At 39.5% G+C, this 23391-nt stretch overlaps 2 protein-coding genes across 5 annotated transcripts in view; one reads left to right on the top strand and one right to left on the bottom strand.

Annotated features, from left to right (window-relative positions):
- The window catches only part of MGAT4A (alpha-1,3-mannosyl-glycoprotein 4-beta-N-acetylglucosaminyltransferase A), a 359679-nt gene extending 357850 nt beyond the window's left edge, over positions 1 to 1829 (top strand). For both annotated transcript variants that reach the window (XM_029604768.1, XM_029604767.1), the window contains one exon: positions 851 to 1829. In XM_029604768.1, coding sequence (XP_029460628.1) covers positions 851 to 877 — 27 coding nt within the window. In that variant the 3' untranslated portion in view covers positions 878 to 1829. The remainder of the gene's footprint in view (positions 1 to 850) is intronic.
- Positions 1830 to 10360: 8531 nt separating this feature from the next.
- The window catches only part of UNC50 (unc-50 inner nuclear membrane RNA binding protein), a 31166-nt gene continuing 18135 nt past the window's right edge, over positions 10361 to 23391 (bottom strand). For 2 of the 3 annotated variants that reach the window (XM_029604761.1, XM_029604762.1), the window contains exons 2-6: positions 20569 to 20852; positions 19145 to 19265; positions 18025 to 18164; positions 17835 to 17936; positions 10361 to 11692 (exon numbers count right to left, since the gene is read on the bottom strand). In XM_029604761.1, coding sequence (XP_029460621.1) covers positions 11556 to 11692; positions 17835 to 17936; positions 18025 to 18164; positions 19145 to 19265; positions 20569 to 20848 — 780 coding nt within the window. In that variant the 5' untranslated portion in view covers positions 20849 to 20852 and the 3' untranslated portion in view covers positions 10361 to 11555. The remainder of the gene's footprint in view (positions 11693 to 17834; positions 17937 to 18024; positions 18165 to 19144; positions 19266 to 20568; positions 20853 to 23391) is intronic. The other variant, XM_029604763.1, reaches the window with a different exon arrangement.

Here is a 23391-nt window from a genome sequence, read left to right as displayed (position 1 = left end):
TACCCATCTTTGCTGACTACCTGCTCTAGACTGTATCAGTTTCCAACTGTACACATGCAGCTGTTGCTTTCTTATGATTTTTGAATCTGTTGACTATAATGGCTTATATAAATCATTCTATTTCAAAAGAATGAAACGAATAGGATTTGTTTAATTTGGGGGACTCTTAGTTCGTTTTGGGGTCCCCAGAAAGAAGCAAATTAGCTCCTATTTGTTTCATTTTTCAATTTCATTTGAATCTATTGCACATGCCTAATATTGGATACCTTAAAAATCAATTTGTACCTGATATTTTGTTTTCCTGGGCAGTCAGCTTTAATGAAGGACCTTCAAATCTTATGTGTCAAAAAGGGTACTTCAAAATATTTTGCATCCTTTTTGATCTCCTTTGGTATAAGCTTGGCTTTATAAATTCCCATTTCATCAGCTTTAGCTTAATTGAATGCTTTGTGTGTCATACTTTTATGCTGACCTAATCATGAGACATTTATAAAGGTAGTCAGCATTATGCTTCATTTGGAGTAGGTCTGGAAGCCATGTTAATCTTATGGAACAGGGACATTGAGTTGATAAGATAAAGGTAAATTATGGAATTTTATGTATATTATTTTAATTGTTTTAAGGTTTTTAATTTAGGAGCCTTTGGGATAAATTTGGATTAGGTGAGTGAGTCAATGGGATAAGGAATGAGGTACAGCATTTTATGTACACTTTTTTTTAATTGTAACCACTTTGAGGTGTTTTTATGTAAAACGGCTAATTAAATTGAAATTATTTCTAGACCATCTTGTTAGATACAAGACTATCATTTGCATCTTAATTTTTTTTTTGTGTGTGTTTTGCATTTTAGGTACATATTAAGAAAGCAGCAAATTGAGTAAAACTTGCTTGGAAGAAGACAACATTTCTGCAAAAATATTCCTTCTCTCTTCTCTCCTACCCCAGCACCTCACTTGCTACTATAGTGAATATTGAAGCTCGCACCTTATTTCAGTTCTGTTTTGCATTTCATGTGGACTCTACCTCTTGTGAAATCTACTGCAGATGACCTTAGAATGAACCTATTCAATCTCTTTGAAAACTGAAATTAGACACATAGAGTATTTTTATTTTCTAAAGGCTGCTCAAGTTTTTCAACCCACTGCACACTTTCACTCACCTGTACTATCTTTGGTATATTGATGATAAAAAAGTTGTACATATTAAAATACTTAAAGATGAAAAATCTATAGTTATTGCTAAAAATATTTAATGAAGGAGGGTGTTTTGAAATTCCATTTATTTTGCTGTTTTACACCCTCTCTAATAGATTATCAGGGATATAAATATGTATGTATATATACACACTAAGGTTATTTATTAAAATGATTTAAAAATACATATTTTTATGCAGTGAAGTTTTAAACTGTAAATTTTCTTATGATCCTCTTGATTCAGTTTCAGTTACCTTTCTATACAATACTTTGGCTTAGAAATAATAGCATTGTAAACCATAATTTATCATGTTTTAATACACTGCCACTGTATATCCATATATGGTTTTCTGAAGGACTTTTGTAGTGTTTAAAAAAAAAAAAACAAAGCGATTTTTGAAGGCAAATGGAAAATATGCCTTAAATTTCAGGGGTTTATGGAACATTTTCCTTCCTTAAGGTTATCATACTTGGCAATATCCTCACTAAGATGCGAAGACTATAAAATATTTCAGTGTGAAGTGCTTGAATTCAGAATACATTTTATGGGCAGTTAGATATTAGGATATGTTGTCTTTTTACATTTATAGTTGTCATCTAAAATATCAATAACTTGTAATAAATTTTTAAATAGGATTTTGCATCTTCTCTGAGCATTTTTCCATTTGACCAGTAGTTCTATAATTCTAACTGCAGGACATCCAGGAGCAATATATATCGTGTTTGTACATTAATACCAGTTTTCCCACTGGATTAACAGCATCCTTTTTGATTGCATCACTTTCAAGCCTGTTTACTTTCTCTTTCTAATGCTCAAAACATGTTTTAACATTTATCAAAAAATGTTTTAAACTGTATTTGACACAGTTCTATATTTATGAACTACCCTGCTAACAGTACTTTTCGCTATATATTCTCATAAAACACAGCACTTATTTTTAAACTAGAATCTACTTCTAAGTTCCTGCCTAGTATTATACAGATTATCCTGGTGCAAGTGTTACATGGCATTTTCTTAGTTATATTTGCCTTTTTTGAAGTTTTTCTCTTAGGAAGTTTAATTTCTCTGAATATCCCTTAATCTGTTCCTTTATTAATTGTGACTTTTTTCTGTTTTTTTTTTCAATTGTGATGCAATTGAAAACTTGCTGAAGAGGCACATAGTCATTAATTTGTGACATAGGAAATCTAGGACTGTAATAAGGTTAAAATTCTGGTAATAACAGTGGTAGTAAATTTTTGGCTTTCAGTATAAATGTTTTGTACAACAGACTTTTTGTAGCCTACTAATTGGAGATAATACTTGCATTTAAAAGTTAAAATGAAGAGGAACTGTGAATGTGGCTCTTTGAATCTCAGCTTGTTGCTACAGTTGTTCATTAGGTCAGTGGTGTGCAAACCTATCCTGGGTTACCCCTATCTAGCCAGCTTTTCAGGATATCCCTAATGTATACAAATATTTTTCATATATATTCAACATATGCAAATTTTTTATTTTTTTTATTTATTTAAAATCTTTTCTATACTGTCGCTAAGTAGTCTACCATCGCAACGGTTTACATGATGGCACGTAAATTAATGTAGGGAAAGTGTACTATCGTACATTCTAACAGATGCCGTCAAAGGTTCGGTTACAATAAATCATTAAAGATAAGAAAAAAAAATTGTTTAGTGAAATAGGTCATGACTGGGTGTACCAGGAAGGTACAGTTTACGGGTAAAATTCACTAATTATAGTGTTACTAATAATTTTTAAAGTGATGTAGAGTTCATGGATCCCTCTACTGCATGTTACTAATTGTTGTGTTCATGCATGTTCATTAGGGAGATTCTCAAAACTCAGCTGACTGGGGGAGAAGGGGGTAGATTGTGAACCTATGGGGGGCAGGGAAATGTTGTATCAACAGTACCTGAATGTAGTCTACTTTGCAGTGCCAGTTTGAGACCATTGCACTTGGTAACAAGGCTGAATAATAGTGTTTAAAATATCAGTCTTTATTACTAAACAGCTTTTAAATGGTTATTGGAGGCTCTCCATACTGTGGATTGGGACCCCAAATGGGGTCACACAACTTTCAGCTGGGGTTACACTTGCTTCAAACGGTAGCACTCTTCAGGAACTAGCAGCATCAGCATTATTAGTGAAAGCAGCCAGCACATGCTCTTCACAGGCCCTGCATGAGGAGGGATCAGGGCTGCTGCAGGGCCCATGAAGCCTGCACTAGGCCAAAGGCCTCATGTTGAATTTCATTAGAAATGCTACTGCCACTTGTAGATTACTGTTGGGCTTGGGATCAGCCATGAAGAGAGGGGAGAGCTGTGTGCAGGGTAGTGGAGTGGAGTGGAGATTGCCACTGCTCCTCTTTTCTCACACACTGCTGAACCTAGCCAATAGAAAAATGTTGCCCCTCCCCTCAACCTGACTTCTTCTCAACAGTTGTCATTTATCTTTAGCCTAGGGCCTGAAGGAAAATGTTACACTGGTCCTGGCCAGGGGGATATTTGGATAAGGCGCTACTTGAAGGGAGAGATGAGATACACGAGGGGTTTAAGGTAGAGTAGTTTGGCTATGGCTATGGAAGGAGCGGATGTAAGAGGAGGTTGGGGGTGATAGGAAATCAGCTTGGGAGGGATGTGAGAGAAGGGATGGGGGTGAGGAGGGAGTGACAAGATTTAGTGGGGTTATAAGAAGGGATTGCGGTGAAAGAATCAGCTGGGAGATGCAGAAAGGGCTGGAGGGGATGGGTTGGGAGAGGAGGTCCTCTGAAGAGGGTGGAGGTTGTGAAAGGATCAGCTTGAAATGCAGGGGAAGGTGAGAAGGAATGATTTTTTGGAGGGGGACTGAACCCATGCTAATTTGTTTTGGTCATCCTCTGGAGTCATGTGAATTTTCAAGTGCTAAAATGGGGGTCACATTGGCTAAAACATTTGAGAAGTGCTGGATTAGTGACGAATGGATTATTTAAAAAAGAGTATTTAGAAAGGGGGAGGAAAAGGGAAGTTTTACTTAAAATAAATTAAATTCTTAATTTATATAGCATTTTTATGTAGCATGCTCTATAACTTAATAATGTTAATACCCTGTGTGCAAGTGTAGTATGTTTTATGGTTTAGACTGACCAATTCTCCTTCGACCCTGGAGTTCATAGCAACACAGTTTGTAATAATTATTGTAATTATGAAATATTAAATGATTTGCCAGACTACAGCAGCCTACAAGTGTAGCAGTTGTTAACCTTGTGAGGTACATATGCCAGCTCAGAATACTGCTTGCTTACCAAACAAGACAGTTTTCATTTTCACTCTTTCACTCACCAGGAGTAAATGTTGGCACTATATGCGCAAAGTGAGGGATGAAAGGATGTGTCTTTGAAATCATTCTGAGCTATGCCAAGAAGACTGTAGATAACTTTGTGGTGTGAATGGGTACAGTAGTACATAGCCAAAATAGTCTGTTATGAAACATTTGGGAGTCCACGCCAACAATTTATGTAGGCAATTTTGCCCCAATACTTTGTAAAATTAAAGATATTAATGTATACATACACACCTTCACTCTGTGGTTCTTAATGTTCAGTGCCAGCAAATTTTGCAGGACTACAAGACGCATGTGTTCAAACCTCAGAATGAAACCAGCAAGTGGAGAAGACACACATCATAAAGCATCACTTTCCTCCTGCTGGCTAATGGGAAAGTGAGGAAAGGATTGTGTGGCACACCAGAAACTTTGTTGCAGCATACTGGTTCTGAAGCACTGCTATAGACTAATGCATTCTATTGACAAGAGAATAATAATCAGATGTCTTCTTGGGTAAATGCATGTTTACCTACATAAGAATGCAGTCTGATTAATGTCCCCTCTACCCCCACCTGCTCCACCCCCAGTTGGATAAAAGAATGTGCTGTTTAAAGCATGTGTATTAGCTGTGGGGCAGAGTAGACAGAGTTAGGTTAGAGGAGGGAATATAGTTTCTGGGGCATGTGTTGTGCACACCAACAGGATTTTCAAGGGAAATTCTGTGAGTTCAGTAACCATTTTCAAAATTGCCCTCCCTTGTGCCCAGGACATTACAAGGTTCTGATCAAAGATCTCTTTTCGTAATAGATCTTCTGCAATTCAAAACATCATAACTTTGCGACTTGGGTTATGATCTTGTCTCAAATATCACAAGACAGGCAGCGCTCCGGAGACTAAATGCATGAATGAGACGATGGTGCAGAAAAGACTGAATCAGTTTTGTAAGGAACTGGACAAGCTTTTGGGGAAGAAGGAGATTTTTCCAAAAGAACAGGCTCCACCTTAACCAGAGTGGAACCAGGCTGCTGGCGATAACTTTTAAGGGGAAAGCATACAGTCACCCAGTAGTGCATAGTTCGGAGGAAATATCTTTGAAGGATACTAATGAAACAGAAGAGTTAGGGCATCCCAACAGAGAGGTTCCAATAAAAGAAAAATTAGTCCATGTGCCTATAAGTAAAGAATCACCTGACCTAAAGAATTCCAAATTATCCCTATCAACTGAAAAGAAGGTTGGTAATACAAACCAAAAAATGCCTTTGAAATGTCTGTATGCCAGTGCCAAAAGTCTAAGAAGTAAGATGGGAGAATTAGAATGTATAGTAGTGAATAATAAAACATTGGGCAATTGCCTTGATATCCATAGTGGAAAGTATTCAGATGAGTCAGTACATATCAAAATGGGACATATTGAGGATGGGCATTATGGCAAGAACTATACATCACTCTCTTCACATATCCACATGAGGAGAGCCCAGTGGACCCTTAGATCGCAGTGGCTGCAGGCAACTCAGGATCTACAAGACAATATCCATGTCAGTCAGTCAAGGACTCCCTGTCCGGGTGGCAAGACAATTCCAATCTGACCAAGGGTATACCATTACATTTCTCCAATCCAAACTATCCTCACCATGGGTGCATCCAACCTGAGTTGGGGAGCTCATGTAGAGAGGCTCTGCCCCCATGGTCTTCGATCTGCTCAAAGTTTCATCAGATAAACTTTCTGGAACTAAGGGTGATGCAGTACATGCTAAAGGTTTTTGGAAATCAGGTGAACAACAAAGTAGTCCTTATCCAAATGGAAAATGCTTTACACCAACAAGCAGGAAGGCACAGCTCATAGCTCCTGTGGCAGAAGATTGCACAGCTGTGGGTCTGGGCTATCTCCAAAGGGATGGTTCTCAGGGCTAGTATCTGGCAGCATGGAGAAGATCCTTGCAGAAAGATTGAGTTGGATCTTGATATTCATATTCATCTACTTTATTTTTTAAACTATGTAACTGGACCTTTACCGGCAATCTGATAGACGTATTACCCAATAAAATGTTTTACATTTCTATATGTGCCTATATCTAAACCGTTGTGATGGTATATAACTGAATGACGGTCTAAAAAAGATTTTAAATAAATAAATAGTATCTGGCACAAGGGATAGCAAAACAGATATCTCACCAGGACATATCCATGGTGGATCTGTTAGTGTCCCCTCAGAAGAGAGAGGTTCCACTTTTCTGTTCCAGGAAAAAGGCACAGAACAAACTAGCCTTTGATGCCTTTGCCCTTAATTAGGGCACGGGCATTCTGTATACACATCCTCTGGTACTGTTAGTTGCAAAGGCCCTGTTGAAGCTGAAAGAAGACAGGTGGACCATGATACTCATAGGCCCTTTCTGGCCAAGACAGATTTGGTTCCCACTCAAGGAGATGTTCATCAGGGGACTTCCCCAGACCTCACAATCCAGTGGGAACACCGAGAGGAAAGGATCACCTTGCTGGTGTCTGGAAAGAATCAGTAGGTACTGCTTGGAGAAATTTTTAAAACTTTAAAGTATCGGAGAGAAGTAAACTATTGGGGTATATTATTTCCTGTCTTTGTGTAATTTGATTTAAGTAGGTAGTCAGAAAGGCAGGCAACAAACAGAATCTTTTAGCACAGGTGATTACCTATAGGCACATGGACAACATTTCTTATTATTGGAACCTCTGGTGGGATGCCCTAACTCTAAAGCAACATTAGTATCTTTCGACGATACCTCACTCCGACCAATGTGCTGCTGAGCGACTGTCGGCTTTCTCCTTTGTTCTAGTTTAAAAGCTGTGCTATCTCCTTTTTTTGAAAGGTTAGCACCAGCCCCTCAGTTCCACCCTGGTTAAATTGGAGCTCATCCCTTCAGAAAAGACGACTCCTTCCTCAAAAGGTTCCCCCCTTCCTTACAAAACTGAATCCTCCTTCCTTGTACCATTGCTTCATCCATGCAATGAGACGCCATATCTCTGCCTGCTTCTGTGGCCCTGTGCCTGGAACAGGGACAATTTCAGAGCATGCTACAGGGGAGGTTCTAGATTTCAGCTTTCTACCTAAGAGCCTAATTTTGGCTTCCAGAACCTCCCTCCCCCATTTTCCTATGTTACTGGTGCTCAAATGAACCACGACAGCCGGCTCCTTCCCCACTGTGTGAAATGCTATCTAGCTGACATGTGAGGTCTGCCACTTTCGCACAAGGTAGGCATGTTCCCAGGCGATCCTCACACCCACCAGCCACCCAGGTGTCTCTATTCCTAGAAATTGAATCTCCAACTATGGCAGTCGCCCTAACCCTTCCCTCTTGGGCAGTAGTCCTGGGAGACACATTCTTGGTGCGAGAGGACAATGTATCACCTGAAGAGCAGGTCCTTGCTACATGATCATTTCCTGGTGCATCAGGTTCATGCTTTCTGACCAGGAGACATTTATCCTCCAAAATAGCACCAGGGCTGCCAGACTGGAGTTGGATCTTGGCTATTTTGTCCCTGAAGATCTCATCTATATACTTGTCTGCCACTCTAGTCTCAGAGATCAGATTCATTCTCTGAGAGACACGTGCTCTTTGCACTGGCTGCACCCATACAACCTCTCACTGTCAGGTAAACAAAAATCATACATGTGCCACTCTATGCAAAAGACTGGAAGTCGCCCCCCCCCCCCCTGCTGATAAACTACTGCCTTCATTTAATTTTGTTCAGTTCCTAGTTAAGTTTAGGTTGCTGTGAGACTAGAAATGCCTACAATTAGGGCCCTTTAAATGGTAGTGTACTCGCTACATATCGGGAAGTGACCTACAACAGGATGATTAAACTCTTGTTAAGGCCCAAGGCAATCCTGAGTTTAAGTTAAAAGGCTGATTATACTTTCACATTAAAAAAAAAATTAATCTGCCTAGAAATCAAAGGATGAGCTAGGGGTGGGACACCAAGGAAATATTTTGGGGTAGCATTTAACATTTAGAAGGGAAATGAGTAGGGCTAACTGGTCAGTTTTCTCAGTGGAGAAAGGTGAATAGTGGAGTGCCTCAGGGATCTGTACTAGCAACCCTCCTTTTTCAAATATTAATAAATGTCCTACAGATGGGAACAAGTGAGGTAATCACCTTTGCTGATGATACCAAATTATTAAAAGCTGTTAAAGCACCAGTGACTTGAGTGAAACTGCAAGAGGATCTTTCCAGATTAGGAGACTGGGCAGATGGCATTTAATGTGGACAAATGCAAAACAATGCATGCAGGGAAGAGCAACCCCAATTATAGCTACACACTGCAAGGTTCCACATCTGGAGTCACCGCCCAGGAACAGGAGCTAGGCGTCATAGTGGATTATGATGTTGAAATTCTCTGCTCCGTGTGCAGTGGTGGCAATCAAGAAAGCAAACAAAATGCTAGGAATTATTAGGAAAAGAATAGAGAATAAAACAGAGACCATCATATAATGCCTCTGCCTCACTCCACAGTGTGACTGCACCTGAATATTGTATGCACTGCTGGTCACCCAAGTTCAAAAAAGATAGTGGAATTAGAAAAGATAAGAGCAACCACCATGATAAGGGGATGGCATGATTCCTCAATGAGAAAAGGCTAAAAGGATTAGGGCTCTTCAGTTTAAAGAGATAGTTGAGGGGAGCTATGAGAGAAATCTATAAAATAATAAAGTAGAAGGAAATGGGTAAATGTGACCTGGTGGTTTACTTTTTCAAAAAGTACAAAGACTAGGAGACAGTGAATGAAGTTACTAGGTGACACAGTTAAGACAAATGGAGAAAATATTTTTACGCAATACAAATTAAACTCTGGAATGCTTTTCCAGAGGACAAGGTGAAAACTATTAGTGCAGCTGAGTTTAAAAAAGGTTTAGACAAATTGCTGAAAGAAAAGTCCTTAAACCATTAAGGTGGATTTGAGGAAACCCACTGCTGTTCCCTGGCATAAGCAGTATGGAATCTATTTACCTTTTACAATCCTTTCTGGCTCTTGCAACCCAGATTGGCTACTGTTGAAAACATGGTACCTGAGCTTGTATGGTAAATCTTATGTTTTCATACTGCATTAAAGTCTATACAGTGTTAAAAATTAATGTGAAAGATTTTTTTTCCTGGAAAAAAAAAAGGCAATCAGAAATATAAGCCCTCTGCTGGCTTTCTACTACTTTACAAGCCTCTGTAAATGCTCTGTATATCAGAAGGACCCAGGGCAGTTTTATTCTGCTCCTCTCCACCACCCCTATGAACAAAAAGAATAGCAAATGAAAACATGCAACCATTTTTAACCAACTTTTCACAATATAGTTTTAAACAAAAACCCAAATCTGTATTCCAGCTAACAAATCTGGATGCAACAAAAAGAAAAAAAAACAGTGTCTTCATAAGGCTGTAATCCTTGCAGGTTTGAAGTAGCAGCAGCAGCTATGGCATCAGAAATCAGTAATGGCCTTGTGGATATGAGGCAGCAGGAGTTGTGGAGGTGGGCTCAGCCGACTCAAAACAATGGAACTAACAGCAGTCCAGAGCACTGCAGTAGGTTATATGAGAGAGACAAAGATTAATCATGGGTGGTGAGAGGGGGAAAAAGAGCAGATGGTTGGGTGAGAGAGAAATGACTGGGGAAGGGGAAAACAGTGGTTGGGCCAAGGAGAGAGGTGATGAGGGCCCTGAGTCTTTTGCAGGTTGATACAGGATCTGCACACCCATACAGATGGCATGGCATTTTGCATGAGTGGTCAATAGTTACAGCAGCTAAGGCAGGCAGGACCTGGTTTACAAAATCTTGCACTGGTAAGATGCACATATTCCACATTTCCAACGATAACAGTTAAGTAAACACAAACAGTAACATCTCCAGATAAAGTATTCACATTATTTTATTAGCCTTCTCAGAATTTTTTAATCTTACCTGTAACCAAATAAGTTGAAGATATTTGCATAAACAGTTTAAAAATTAAAAAAAAAAAAAAAGACCTAGAGCCTATTGTCTTGCAACAGGAAAGTGTACTATAGTACCAGAAAAGCAATTCATGTACTTATGCACTTTAGCTAATGTGTGTCAGTAATAACTAGGAAGAGGACGCAGGCAAGTTTCAAACTTGCCACAAGCCTCATGCTAAACAAGGAATACGGCACATGTCCAGCACATTCAGTTGTGGTCTAATCACATGGGAAGAACACAGCTGTTTCCTTATTCAGTATCCCACTATTATTTTACTTAGCTGAGGTGTGGAGCCTTGTTCATTGATATATGCTTTGTAAAGTACAAGATACACTAATGCTCCAACTACTATGAATCTGAATTCCTTAGTGTTACCATAATCATGAACCATTTCCTTCAGGATTTTTCTTACTCTTGTAATTTTTCTGCATTGCCACCTTATGTTATACTCTGCAGCAGAAGTGTAGTAATATTTATTACAGAAATGTAAATGTCATTTAAGGAATGCACTGCAAAAATGTTAATACAGAATTAGTAGCTTCTTCATACATGGAAATAGTTAAATCTCCATTCAAAAGGGTCCATTTGCTCTACAGAAGCTCAGCCTGGTTTACATGAACTCCAAAGCTTGACAGGCATCGTCAGGGGCTCTGTGACCTGAAACCGCAGCATGCATTGTTCTACATGTGCTTAAGCATCCTTTATCCTTTACAGCTTGGATAGATGGCCCAACCTTCCAGCCAGAGGTTCAATATAAGGATCATGTGGATTAAATATAGGTGTGGGAGTAGGAAAGAGGCTCCAAATAAACAGTTGTTAAAAAAAAAAAATAAATTATAATATATATATAGCTCCCCTCACCCAAACATTCTTAGTCATCGTTAGGACAACTGTGACATCTTGATTGGCTTGACAGCAGAGCTGGCTTGTAGAAGTCCACAAAAATTAGAAAATAGACACTTTAAGCTTTCTTACAATCAAAATCTTTCATTTATATCTACAATGGAAAGTAACATATTTACATTTCTGTACAAAAAGTCTTAGCTGCTTTAACAATACTGCCAATACAACTAAGATTGGGGGGGGAAGGGGTAAAATTAGAAAAGTCCTAGTCACTGCACTCTGACTGTATAGAATGTGCAAAGTCCTTGGGTGAAGTTCCATCCCAATGCCAGCGACAGTACATACAGCAAAATCAGAAGAGCAAACGGGTACAGGAGGATAACTGTGTTCTTCAAGAAAGGTAAGGCTAGGGCAAAAAGAGAGAGTATCATCTTAGCATCAAATGATAGCAAGATACACCGGTCCCTCAAAGATAAACTGAAAATTTGTATCCATATGTAACACTCTGCCATAATAAAAACTGTATTACAATTCAATCTTGGTATTTGTTGGGATACATAAAGGAATCTCAATGACAGAGAAGACCAAATCAGGTACAGTCCATGGCAGCAGCCCCAAGGAAAGGCCTAAATGGGTAGACTGGGTGAACCAAGTGATCCTGCTCTGTTACCGTCTTCTCTGTATAAGCTTTTAAGTAATGGCCTAAGAACATGCCATACTGGGTCAGATCAAGGGTCCATCAAGCCCAAGATCCGGTTTCCAACAGTGGCCTGTTTATATTAAATAGGGGGAAAAAAAAGCTATTCAAATACTCCAAAACAAGGAGGTCAGGAAAGAAAAGTATAGGTCACCAAAGATCAGAGGGCAATACTGGTTACTATTTATCAATACAAGGCTGTTTTTATTTGACATATACTCAAGCCAGAACATTCGGTTCTAGTCCTCATCTCTTGAAGTCTTCTAATGATGTTGATTTACACCTTAAATTAGTTGTAAGACTGCATCTAGTCTTACTTTCAGCAATACTGTTGCAGTATGATAAAGGACCTCTGTATTAAATGCTAATATGAAAAACCATGAACAGTGTAAGAAAGGTCTACAAGAAGATCCGAGAAAACCAATCATAAAGCGGGTATACTACTACTCTTCCATCCCCAGCTAACATATTAATGGTGAGCAACAGCTTATGTCTATAATTACAGAATACCAGAATTGATGTGCTGCCTTACACAAGTCCTAACTCCTAGACCACAATATCAAAAACATTAAAGGAGGAACATGCTCAAGGCTAGTCCAGTCATGAAATGATTCATCAGGATCCTAGAATATGGTTTTTAATTATTTGCTGGAACAGGACACAGTATGCTATGTATCCTGCAGCATTTTGTACTGTTATTGGTTTTCATTCTATAGGAAAGAGTAACAAACTGTTTCAGAATCTAGAATTTCTTTAAAAACAGCAGTCCAAGCTGGTCCAGGAAGAAAATAGTGTGCAATGGCTTCTGCTGTCCATTTTGCCCTCTCTCTCCCTCATCCATCCCCTCAAAAAAAAAAAACCCCCAAAAACTAAGCATACAAATGCCAAAAATTACTCTTTACATGCATCTTGACTCCTGGGAGATGATGGTCCAGATTTATTTATTTTAAACACATTATAAAACATTTCCATGAGTTAAAAAAAAAAGAAAGATGACATTTTAGAGCACTGTAGCAGAGTGAGTTTGCTTAGGGACAAATAGATAGAAGCATGCCAGCCAATCAGAATATTCCATACATTCTAAATCATGCCTATTAATTAATCACTAGCTTTTTAACATATTTCCCTAACTCATATTAATATAAATTAGCATCACTGCAGCTCACTGCTTCAATGGCCTTATGAATCAGGAAGTTTGTTTTTAATGCAATAACTTTTGAAGTAGTTCAGTTAAAGTAAAACAGAGCCGTCACCATAATGTCCCATGATAAATCTCTGACAGAGATTACTTTTACAGAAATGAAAACATTTAAATTTACCTGATAATTTGCTCTCCCTTATTTCTGCTACACCAATCCAGTATCCAGCTGACAAAGCTCATCAAATTAAAATTCAACCGAAGTATAAACAATTTATTGTGAATGATAAATAACTGAAGAAGTAGACATTTTCTCTTGAGCTTTCCTTTTTTTTGGTGGGGTGGGTAGGTTTCTGGACTAGTGTAGGAGAAATAAAGGAAAGAAAATTATCAGGCAACTTTAATTTTTTCTTCCTTGTCTTTTTGCTACACCAGTCGAGAATGTTGGAGGATGTACAAAAGCACAAACTACTCCGGGTGGGTGGATATTAAACCCACTTTTAGGAAGTTAGCCCCATAGCTTCTTTTTTCGCAAGAACTCCGAACCTGTAATGTTTTGAAAAAATATGCATTGTCGACCAGGTAGCAGCCTTACAAATCTCTGCTGGATTTACTGTACTCAGTTCTGCCAACTTGCATTTGTCGCTTTGGAAGATATTTCTCCTTTGCGTAGACCACCATACAGCACAAACAGCTTGTCAGTTTTCCAAAATGAATTCACAACTTCTAAGTATTTCATCGAAGCTTGTCTGACAACCCAATATTTTAGAGATTTTTCTTTCCCTTGACAATCCTCTTTTGAAAATGATGGTAAATGAATGGATTGATTTAAATGGTAGGAAGAAATCACTTTCAGTAAACAGGAAGGAACTAGTAAAATAATTACCAAATGTGTGTTCATCTTTAAAAAGGGCTCTCTACATGATAAAGTCTGAATTTCTGATATTCATCTAGGGGAAGTGATAAATACCAGAAACACAGTCTTCAGGTGTTAGATTTTTGATGGAAACTTGTTTCAAAGGCTCAAAAGGTGATGTGATTTAATACCTTTAACACTAGATTTAATTTCACTGAGATATTAATGGTTTAAATGTCAGTCACGCTCTCTTTACACCTTTTAAATAACATTTAATATCTGGATGCAATGTAAGCGATCTACCTCCGTAACAAGATATAGCTGTTAACTCTACCTTTAATGAATTGTGAGCTAAACGCTTGTCTAAAATTCTTTGTAAAAAATTTAATATGGCAGTTATTTGCGCTTTCCAAGGTGAAACAGCTATACCCTGGCAGAAAAAGTCTCAAAACACCATATCCATATATATGTTACAGATGTCAAACTTTTTCTCACCTTGACATGACAGAACATGACAGAACAGTGTTTCCATTCGAAAATGAGAAATGCACAAACTCTGGTTCACTCTCTTTAGATCCAATATTGGACATAAAATCCCAACCTTTTTCAGAATTATGAAATAAACTGAATAGCATCTGTGATTTTTGCTCTTGATAATGTACTGGGCAAATTGCATGTTATTGCAACAACTTGTCTGGAGTTATTTGCACCGCCATTTTCTTTTGGAAATTTAAGCACGGTAAGACCTCAAAAATCTGTTCTTCACTGGAAATGCTTATTCAAAAGCATAACCATTTTGAATTATATCTAGGACCCACTGGTCTGTAGTTATCTGGATCCACTCAAATAGTCTTGAAGGCAATGTTCTATTGACTGGATCAAAGAATGCATCTGTATCCCATCAGTTGTTTACTCTTTCAGGACTTTACAAGGACTAGGGGGCACGCAATGAAGTTAAGCAAGCAGCACATTTAAAACAAAATCAGAGCAAATTCTTTCACTCAACGCATAATTAAACCCTGGAATTCATTGCCAGAGGATGTGGTTAAGGCAGTTAGCTTATCTGGGTTTAAAAAAAAAACGTTTTGGACAAGATCCTGGAGAAGTCCATAAACTGCTATTCGTCAAGTTGACTTAGAAAATAGCTACTACTTATTACCAGTATTACTAGCATGGGATCTATTTAATGTTTGGGTTCTTGCCAGGGACTTGTATTCTGGATTGGCCACTGTTGGAAACATGTATGGCAAATTCTTATGTTCTTACTTGTGGAGGGTAAAGATCGTGTTTTGGATCTCATCTTTTTGGCTCCCTGAAAGGATTGCATCCTTCTTCTTGGTCTCTATTGTTGGGATACCAGTTCTCAGGTTGGGCAGAATCTTCTATAGTCTCAAAATTGGGTTCTTGGTCTGTATGTTCTCACAGGACAAGCAGGATGGTAGTCCTCACACATGGGTGACATCATCAGGATGGAGCCCAATCATGGAACACTTGTCAAACTTTCTAGAACTTTGACTGGCACCTACTGGGCATACCCAGCATGGCACTAACCCTGCAACCAGCAGGGGTCCCCCTTCAGTCTCTTTTTTTCCACGCAGCAGTAGCCACGCGGGTTAAGGAGCTCTCTAGAGATTCCTGACAGAAAATTTCCTCACAGAACTTTTCAATATTTCCAAACACATTTACCCCATAAGGGACCCCCCCATCGATTCCGTACTCCGCGGTCGAAAGGTAAGGCTTTACCTTCATTTGCAGTCGATTCCCGTCATGTTTTCCCTTTGGGGCCTACCAGCCATCGACCGCACCACAGCTAAATTTTTGTCGAAGCCATGGCGTCGGGTTTTCGTCGGTGCCCCGACTGTCCTCGGACAATGTCCATCACAGACCCGCATAGAGTTTGTGTACTGTGTTTGGGCTATCAAGTTGGCTATACTATATTTTCAGCCTCTACTTCAAGAAAAAGCAGTGAAGGTGTTATGTGACATTGCAACAGCAGTGGCATATACAAACAAGCAGGGAGGAACATGCAGTCAAAGTGTTTTGGATGAGACAGATCTGTTATTTGCTTGGGCCGAGAATCATTTGTTGCAGCCGACAGCTCTACACATAGCAGGTCAGGTCAATGTCCAAGCAGATTATCTAAGTTGGAACATAATAGATTCAGGAGAATGGGAATTATGCCAGGAGGCCTATTCGCAGATAGTGCAGAGTTGAGGGCCTCATCAAATAGATCTAATGGCTTCCAATCAGAAAAAGAAATTAAATAAATTTTTTCAGTCGCTGCAGAGATTTGAACAGCGAAGCAGTAGATGCTTTTTAACAGAGTTGGAGAGGTTACAGCCTTCTGTATGTTTCCCCCTATGGCCTTTAATAACTCGAGTCTTAAGGAAAATAGAGAAAAGAAAAGGTATTGGTAGTGCTAGTAGCTCCCAATTGACCAAAAAGACCATAGTATGCAGATCTAAGGAGATTTATTAGTAGATCAACCACCTCTACTGCCTCAGATCAAGGGTCTTCTACATCAGGGTTCTGTAGAAATGGAGGATCCAATTCCATTCTTGCTTAGGGCTTGGCTATTGAGAGGGCAAGATTAGCAAAGAGAGATAATTCACAGTCATTAGTACAATGCTGCATACTAGAAAAAGTTTCACTTCTCTTTCTTATATAAGAGTTTGGCATATATTTGAGGTTTTTTGTTTCAAGAAGAAGTTATCCCCATGGAAGACGCAAATAGGAGATATTCTCTCCTTTTTGAAGTGTGGCTTGAATAAAGGTTTATCTTTAAACTCTTTGACAGGGCTGCTCAACCCGAGGTAACAGACGCCGGAAGGGACGATCTGTGCGGCAAATCGAGCCTCGGAGACCGGAGACTTTAAAAGAGGTTTCTACCTTACCTGGTCTCGGCGTTTCCCGGTCTCTTGCCGGGCGGTTTTCGGCTGCGGGGGGAGAGGGAGTTACTTTCACCGCTGCATTCAATTCTGCACCCAATGTCTCTCAGCCACCCTCGGGGCTAAGTCCATGCCAGGAGCCGGCTACCGGACCGAGACTTGCCTCTGAGGGATCTTGGAAATCACCTCAGGAAATCTCGACTGGGGGGAGGGACCCTTAGGTATCACCACAGGAGAGCGGGGCTCATCTTGTAGAGGCAAGTTTTTTTTCTTCTTTGTTTTAAAATTCCTAACACTACTCTAATGTGAGTAGTGTCCCTATCTGCTTAGGAAACGGAGAAATACTGAAGAGCTAAGCTTCCTGCACAGGTATATGTAGGCCGACATCAGCTTGAAATCTGACTCCGCCTCCCATCTGCTATCAGGAGTACACTATACCCATTCTGCCTCCATCAGCTGGGAACGGGACAAAACTTCAACATTCTGGACTGGTGTAGCAGAAAGACAAGGAGCCAGGTATTTTTTTTTTTTTAAGTTATTCTCATATAGTTTATATTTTGTCAGATTCTATTCCTTTCTGTTAAGCTTGCCAACTCTCCAACAGCCCAGTACACCCAGTACAGTGAGACTCAAAATGAATACATGAGTAAAAATGTCCAAGAATGGCATTCCTGCTTTCTGTCTGTCGAAAAAGTTTGGTAAGCTGGTCTCATGCCTTGGCAGCGACATAAAAGATTTAATTCTGTATCTCTTGCCCAATGGGACTTGGGTATGGTGCAAAAGCGAGATACTTGGGAGGAAAGAAAGGGAACATCTCTGAGACTAATATGACAAGTAGCAACTCTGATTGTAACCGGCCCACCTTGCACTTCTACACAACACACACACACACGCCAAGGCAACATAATACTTTTGTTTGGTTAAACAGAGTTGTTCATTCTGAGAAACAAACCTTTTGGCAAAACTTACCACTGTACCCCAGAAATGTTATATAGATGTAATATCCAATTGCTATCAACCACAGTGTGTTCCCAAAAAAGTAACCAACAAACCACTCCCGAAGAATAACATCTGTAGAAAAGAAGAATCATTATCTCATTAACTGCTTGAAAGCCAACAGCGTAATAAATGACTTATGACTAAGTGTGATCATACTTACGATTGATGAAAAACAGCTGGATAAAATGTAAGATAACCAGGAGAGGATAGAAAGCATTTAAATGAACATCAAATGCATAGCCCCACTCCACATCGTAGTCCTTGCTCTGCCGGGCTACCAGATACTTATTAGAAATGAACCTGATTGAAGTAAAGGAAACCAAACACAACCCAAGAGTGAAACGAATTAGCCAAAATAAGACTGTACATGATACAAACTTTAAATTTAACATTTCCTGAAATTGGTCCCCCTGTCCATTAATAGCAAGGAACCGCCTCACGGCTGCCTTTTTTCAATACTAAACAAAATAAGAGGGAAGAGACAGGTCACCTGAAGTAAGAGGAATGGAGTTTGTTCTGGTCCATTAACTAATTTTCAGCTATTTTCCTGATCCATTTCTTAAAATTGTATCGACCTTTAGTAATGCTGAGCTATCCAGCTAAATGCTGATTTTTTAAATATCTCCAGTACTTATCTAAATTTAAGCCAGATAAAGTAGGGGCATTTTGGAGTGGAGCTGAGATAGCCAAATAAAGTCCAAATATTAAGGTAAGGATGACTGCATATTGCCACCCACCTCCATGTCCATCCTAGCTTTCCCTTCACCCCCCCCAAACCAGGACCTCAAAACTTGCATCTGATGCATTCAGCATTACTCTCCCTGTTTTGCTGCCTAGCAAGAACACAATTTCTACTGAAATGGATTTTGAAGAAAGCTAACATATGTAGCAGCTAAGAAATCTATAGTGCCAGCTAGCTGTCAATCACAGTGATGGCCAGTCATGGCTTTCCGCATTATGTTAGCATCTTCTTCTCTCAAGTACCAGTAACGCAACGATGGAGTGACATAAGAAGATGGCACCCAGACACTGGAAAAGGGAGGCCTCCATCGTTTTATACCGAAATTATACGTTTTTACTAGGCCATGCCTGGCTGCCCAATTGTAAAGAACAACTGTCGAGCCACATTGTTTGTTTAACAAAAAAAATGCATCCTTAAGTGCCCCGTTATACAAGTCTCTGGAAACCATGCTCCTATTTCTAGAAGGAGCACGGACAAGTTAGAGGAGATGCAGAAATTGTCACAAAGGCATATAAAGTTAGAAGAAAAGCAAACTTACCACATTAAAGTTGCAATCAGTAGGCCAACACCAACGCAGTCTATAAACACCACCCACAGCAGGAGTTTTATTGTTTGAAAAAATCCTATGTCCAAAACAAACCCAAATCCTATTGTAGATACTAAGAAGAGGAAAACAAGAAAAAAAAAAATCACATCTTCACATCATAAATGCGGTGTCTCAATTCTCTACCAATTCTGTATAAAAATGCTGCCTCAATGCACAATTTGAGAAGTTAGTGATCGTGGAAACTACTCCATCATTGGTTTAAAAAGAGAAAAAAAAATTGTTTGAGACCTTAAAAGATGTAAAAAGGAAAAACAAATGTGTTTTTAGACATATAGAGGGTAATTTTCTGAAGCAATTCACTAGGAGAAATTGGCATCATGAAAATTTCCCACAATCAATGTGGGTAAAACTATTGAAGCTGCTCTGCCCAGGCACATATTACACACAGGCAGTACCAGGAGGCAGATTTAGGTCAGAAGAAGCAACAATGTGCAGAGTTTTGCATTTTTAAAACTACGTGCGTTTTTCTCCTCGGAGAAAATTACCCACAATAAAAAAAAAAAAGCTGGTGCCTTTATCTGCGAGATTTTTTCCCCGAGGTAATTTCAAAAGGCAACCTATGCTCATACCTTCCTTTTGAAAAATCATGCAAAACCTGCAGGCAAAAAAAAAAAATTACACACATGGAGTTTGCACCAATATAGGTAGTTCCGAAATGTGTCTCCTTACAAGTCAATTTTCAAAAAATGCTCACTGCCTCAATTAGATTTTCAACTGAAAAGTGAAATTGCCTGGATTTATGCATTGATGTTAGGAGGTTCATGCTAGCAATAAGTGCTAATCACCTAATGGTTTTCCTATACCCTAAACTCCTTCACTGTCGTGAAATTAGGCTCCTAAATTTAGGGTCAAAGTCCTAAGCAATTTTCCAAGAGGCCGAATTAAACTTTGAACCTCCAAATTTAGTAACCCACACCCTTTGAAAATCGACCATTATAATAGGATAATCAGGCCACTAATAAGTCTTAGCCCACAGTTCTGAAATCAACCGTTAAAAGTGTACTACTTTGTTTCTGCTGAACTGTACTACATCCAGCAAAGCTCTGCACTTATTTGGGTGGAGGCTGAAACAGTTTTGTGCCTCTTCAACAGTCCTGAACTTCAAAGAGGTTATGATCATTTTTGAGAGAAAAGGGGAATTCTTTAAATTTATTTAGCTTTTTTTATATTCCGCTTTTTGCATATTTTTTTTTTCAGCACTTCAAATCGGATTACAATCAGGTACTGTAGGTATTTCCCTATCCCCAGACGGCTTACAATCTAAGTTTGTACCTGAGGCAATGGAGGGTAAAGTGACTTACCCAAGGTCACAAGGAGCGACAGAGGGACTTGAAATAAAATCACTAGGAACTTACCGCACAGCCAGATGCTAAGGAGAACAAGGAATCCTGGGTCATCTCTGGCCCACTGATCTTTGGTTTGCTTCCGGTAGTGAAAGTTTCTGTATACCTTCTGCGGGGAGGTCAAGAGATAGAGCATCTGCCACATGGCAAACTCAAAGTCCATCTGCCTAAAGCGAAACAACCTTCTCAGGTACTTATAGCGTTTTGCCCCTGCCGTGTGCCTCGCTGCATCTCTAGAATTCAAGCTGCCATTGCCCTGGTTTCTGGAATTAACCGATGTGGTTGGCAACATCTTTCTGAAAGCAAAGACAAAAGTGTTAAATAAAAGCAATGTAATTTAACAATACAAAGGAGAACATAAGAAATGCCATACTGGGTCAGACCAAGAGTTCATGAAGCCCAGTATCCTGTTTCCAACAGTGGCCAATCCAAGTCACAAGTACCTGGCAAGCACCCAAACATTAGGTAGAGCCCATGCTACTAATGCCGGCAACAAGCAGTGGCTATTCTCTATTGATTAACATGGACTTCTCCTTCAGGAACTTATCCAAAGCTTGTTAAAATCCGGCTCACCAGCTGCCTTAAACATATCCTCTGGCAACAAATTCCAGAGCTTAATTGTGTGTTGAGTGAAAAAGAATTTTCTCCAATTTGTTTTAAGTTAATTCTTTTTTTTTTTTTTTTAATTAATTTTTAGAATTCAATACAACACATTCTGGATGGTGACTGGTTTCTGCACATCAACCTAAAGATACAACATGACAGATCTTATCATTAACACCCAAAAATAACAGAACCCCACAGACCATCCCCTCCATCCAACACTAATCCTACCTCTTTCTTGATTTGTTTTAAATATGCTACTTGCTAACTTCAAGGAGTGCCCCTAGTCCTGTACTATCCTGTACCCATTCAAGTCCTTTCATGATTTTGTAGACCTCTATCATATTCCCCCCTCAGCCATCTCTTCTCCAAGCTGAACAGCCCTACCTCTTTCGCCTTTCCTCATAGGGGAGCCGTTCCATGTCCTTTCTCAATTAGTTCTTGCTTGATCATTTCCTTTTTTTGAGTCCAGCCAGACCAGTTCAAATACATGGGTTATTGTCTACCAACCAGCAGATGGAGGCAGAGATTAACAAGCTTGCTGATATCTTACAAAGGATCCATTGCTGCCCTCAGCCTGCCAGTATCCTATAACAAGCTAAGAACATTAAAAACAAACTTCCCCCTTTTCCAAACCAGGGGATATCCAAGGGAAAATAATAAACATACCAATAAAACACAATTAGGATAAACCAAATAGATTAACATTATCTTACCGCAGCCAATAAAGGTTTGATTAAAATTATATATATATACTTTCTGAAAAGAAATAACTGTAGAATACCACACAAAGAAGGGTCCTGGACTGGTATGGCTGGACTCAAGGAAAGAAAATGATTAGGTAAGAACTAATTTCTCTTTCCTCCTCATCCATCCGCACAAGTCCAAATGCATGGAATATACTCAAGCAATACTGCCAGATCCACTCTCAAGATGACCAAACCAAAGGATGCTTCCTCCCTGGTTCAAATGGCGAGACGATAAATTATCGCAAAAGAATGCACGGATGAGCAGGTCACCGCTTTGCAACTCTTCAATGATGAAACCAACCAAGCTTGACCCAAGAAACCCCTTGCATCTCTCATTTGGAAGTGGTAGTGTTTTAACTATCTAGGCCACACTTATGTCTTTAAATCAGCAAGCCAATGAAGCTTTCATAGCTACATCCCTCTTAAATGACCCTGCATGGAGGACAAAGATAATCTGATCCCCTAAAATGGTTCATGTTGATAAATCCACAATAGAACACTGCACATCCAAGGAATGGAACAGCAAATATACTTCCCCACACAACTGTCTAAGGAAGGAAGGAAGATACACTACCTAAGGAACAAATTTTAGAAGCATACTTTGTGCTATAAATCCCATGTATCTGATTAAGTGGACCGCACGCAAGTAACACATTTTAAAAGCCGGAAGTTACACAAGTGTATACATGTGCGCAAGTAACAAAACAAAACAAAAAAAAAAGGGGGGGTGGAGTTGGGGGCAGGGCATGGGCATTCCAGGGTATGGCCAACTGTTTCATGCGTAATTCTGTATTTTAAAACCAGAGGCCGCAGCACGAGGTGGCTTGTTAGCTGTATAACTTTATTGCTGCTACAAATGAGGAGCAAGTCTGCAGATCTCATGTTTTTGGGCTTACACACAAAGTATCCTTGCTGCAGTGACTACCTGGAAAGATGACTACTGTAGTGGTTGCATATGAACTCTCGCCTAGGGGACTACCTCTATGGTTGCTGCCATAGAACCCAGAAAGTAAAATAAGCAAGTTTGCTTACCGTAAACGGTGTTTCTGTAGATAGCAGGATGAATTAGCCATGCTTTCTGGGAGCGTCGACTGGACCAGAGTAGGTGGAGTTTCTCTCGAGTAGTGACAGAGTTTTTGACTCTGTGCATCTGCGCAGTCGTCTTCCCGCGCGATTCCATTTTTTCTCCTCAGTCTCTTTGTAACCAAGCAAGATGTATAGCAAAAAAGGTAGGTAGTACTAGAAGTGGACTGTCTAGGGAGGTGGGAGGGATTGCATGGCTAATTCATCCTGCTATCTATGGAAACACTGTTTATGGTAAGCAATGGAGAAATGACTTACCTGATAATTCCATTTTCCTTAGTGTAAGCAGATGGACTCAGGACCAATGGGTATAGTGTACTCCTGATAGCAGTTGGAGACAGATCAGATTTCAATCTGATGTCAGCCCTAGTACATATACCCCCCTGCAGGAAGTCCAGCT

This window comes from Rhinatrema bivittatum, chromosome 5, assembly GCF_901001135.1.
Source record: "Rhinatrema bivittatum chromosome 5, aRhiBiv1.1, whole genome shotgun sequence".
In the NCBI taxonomy this organism is placed as follows: Eukaryota; Metazoa; Chordata; class Amphibia; order Gymnophiona; family Rhinatrematidae; genus Rhinatrema; species Rhinatrema bivittatum.
Note: the sequence above shows the minus strand (reverse complement) of the source record. Positions and strands in the feature narration are given on the sequence as shown.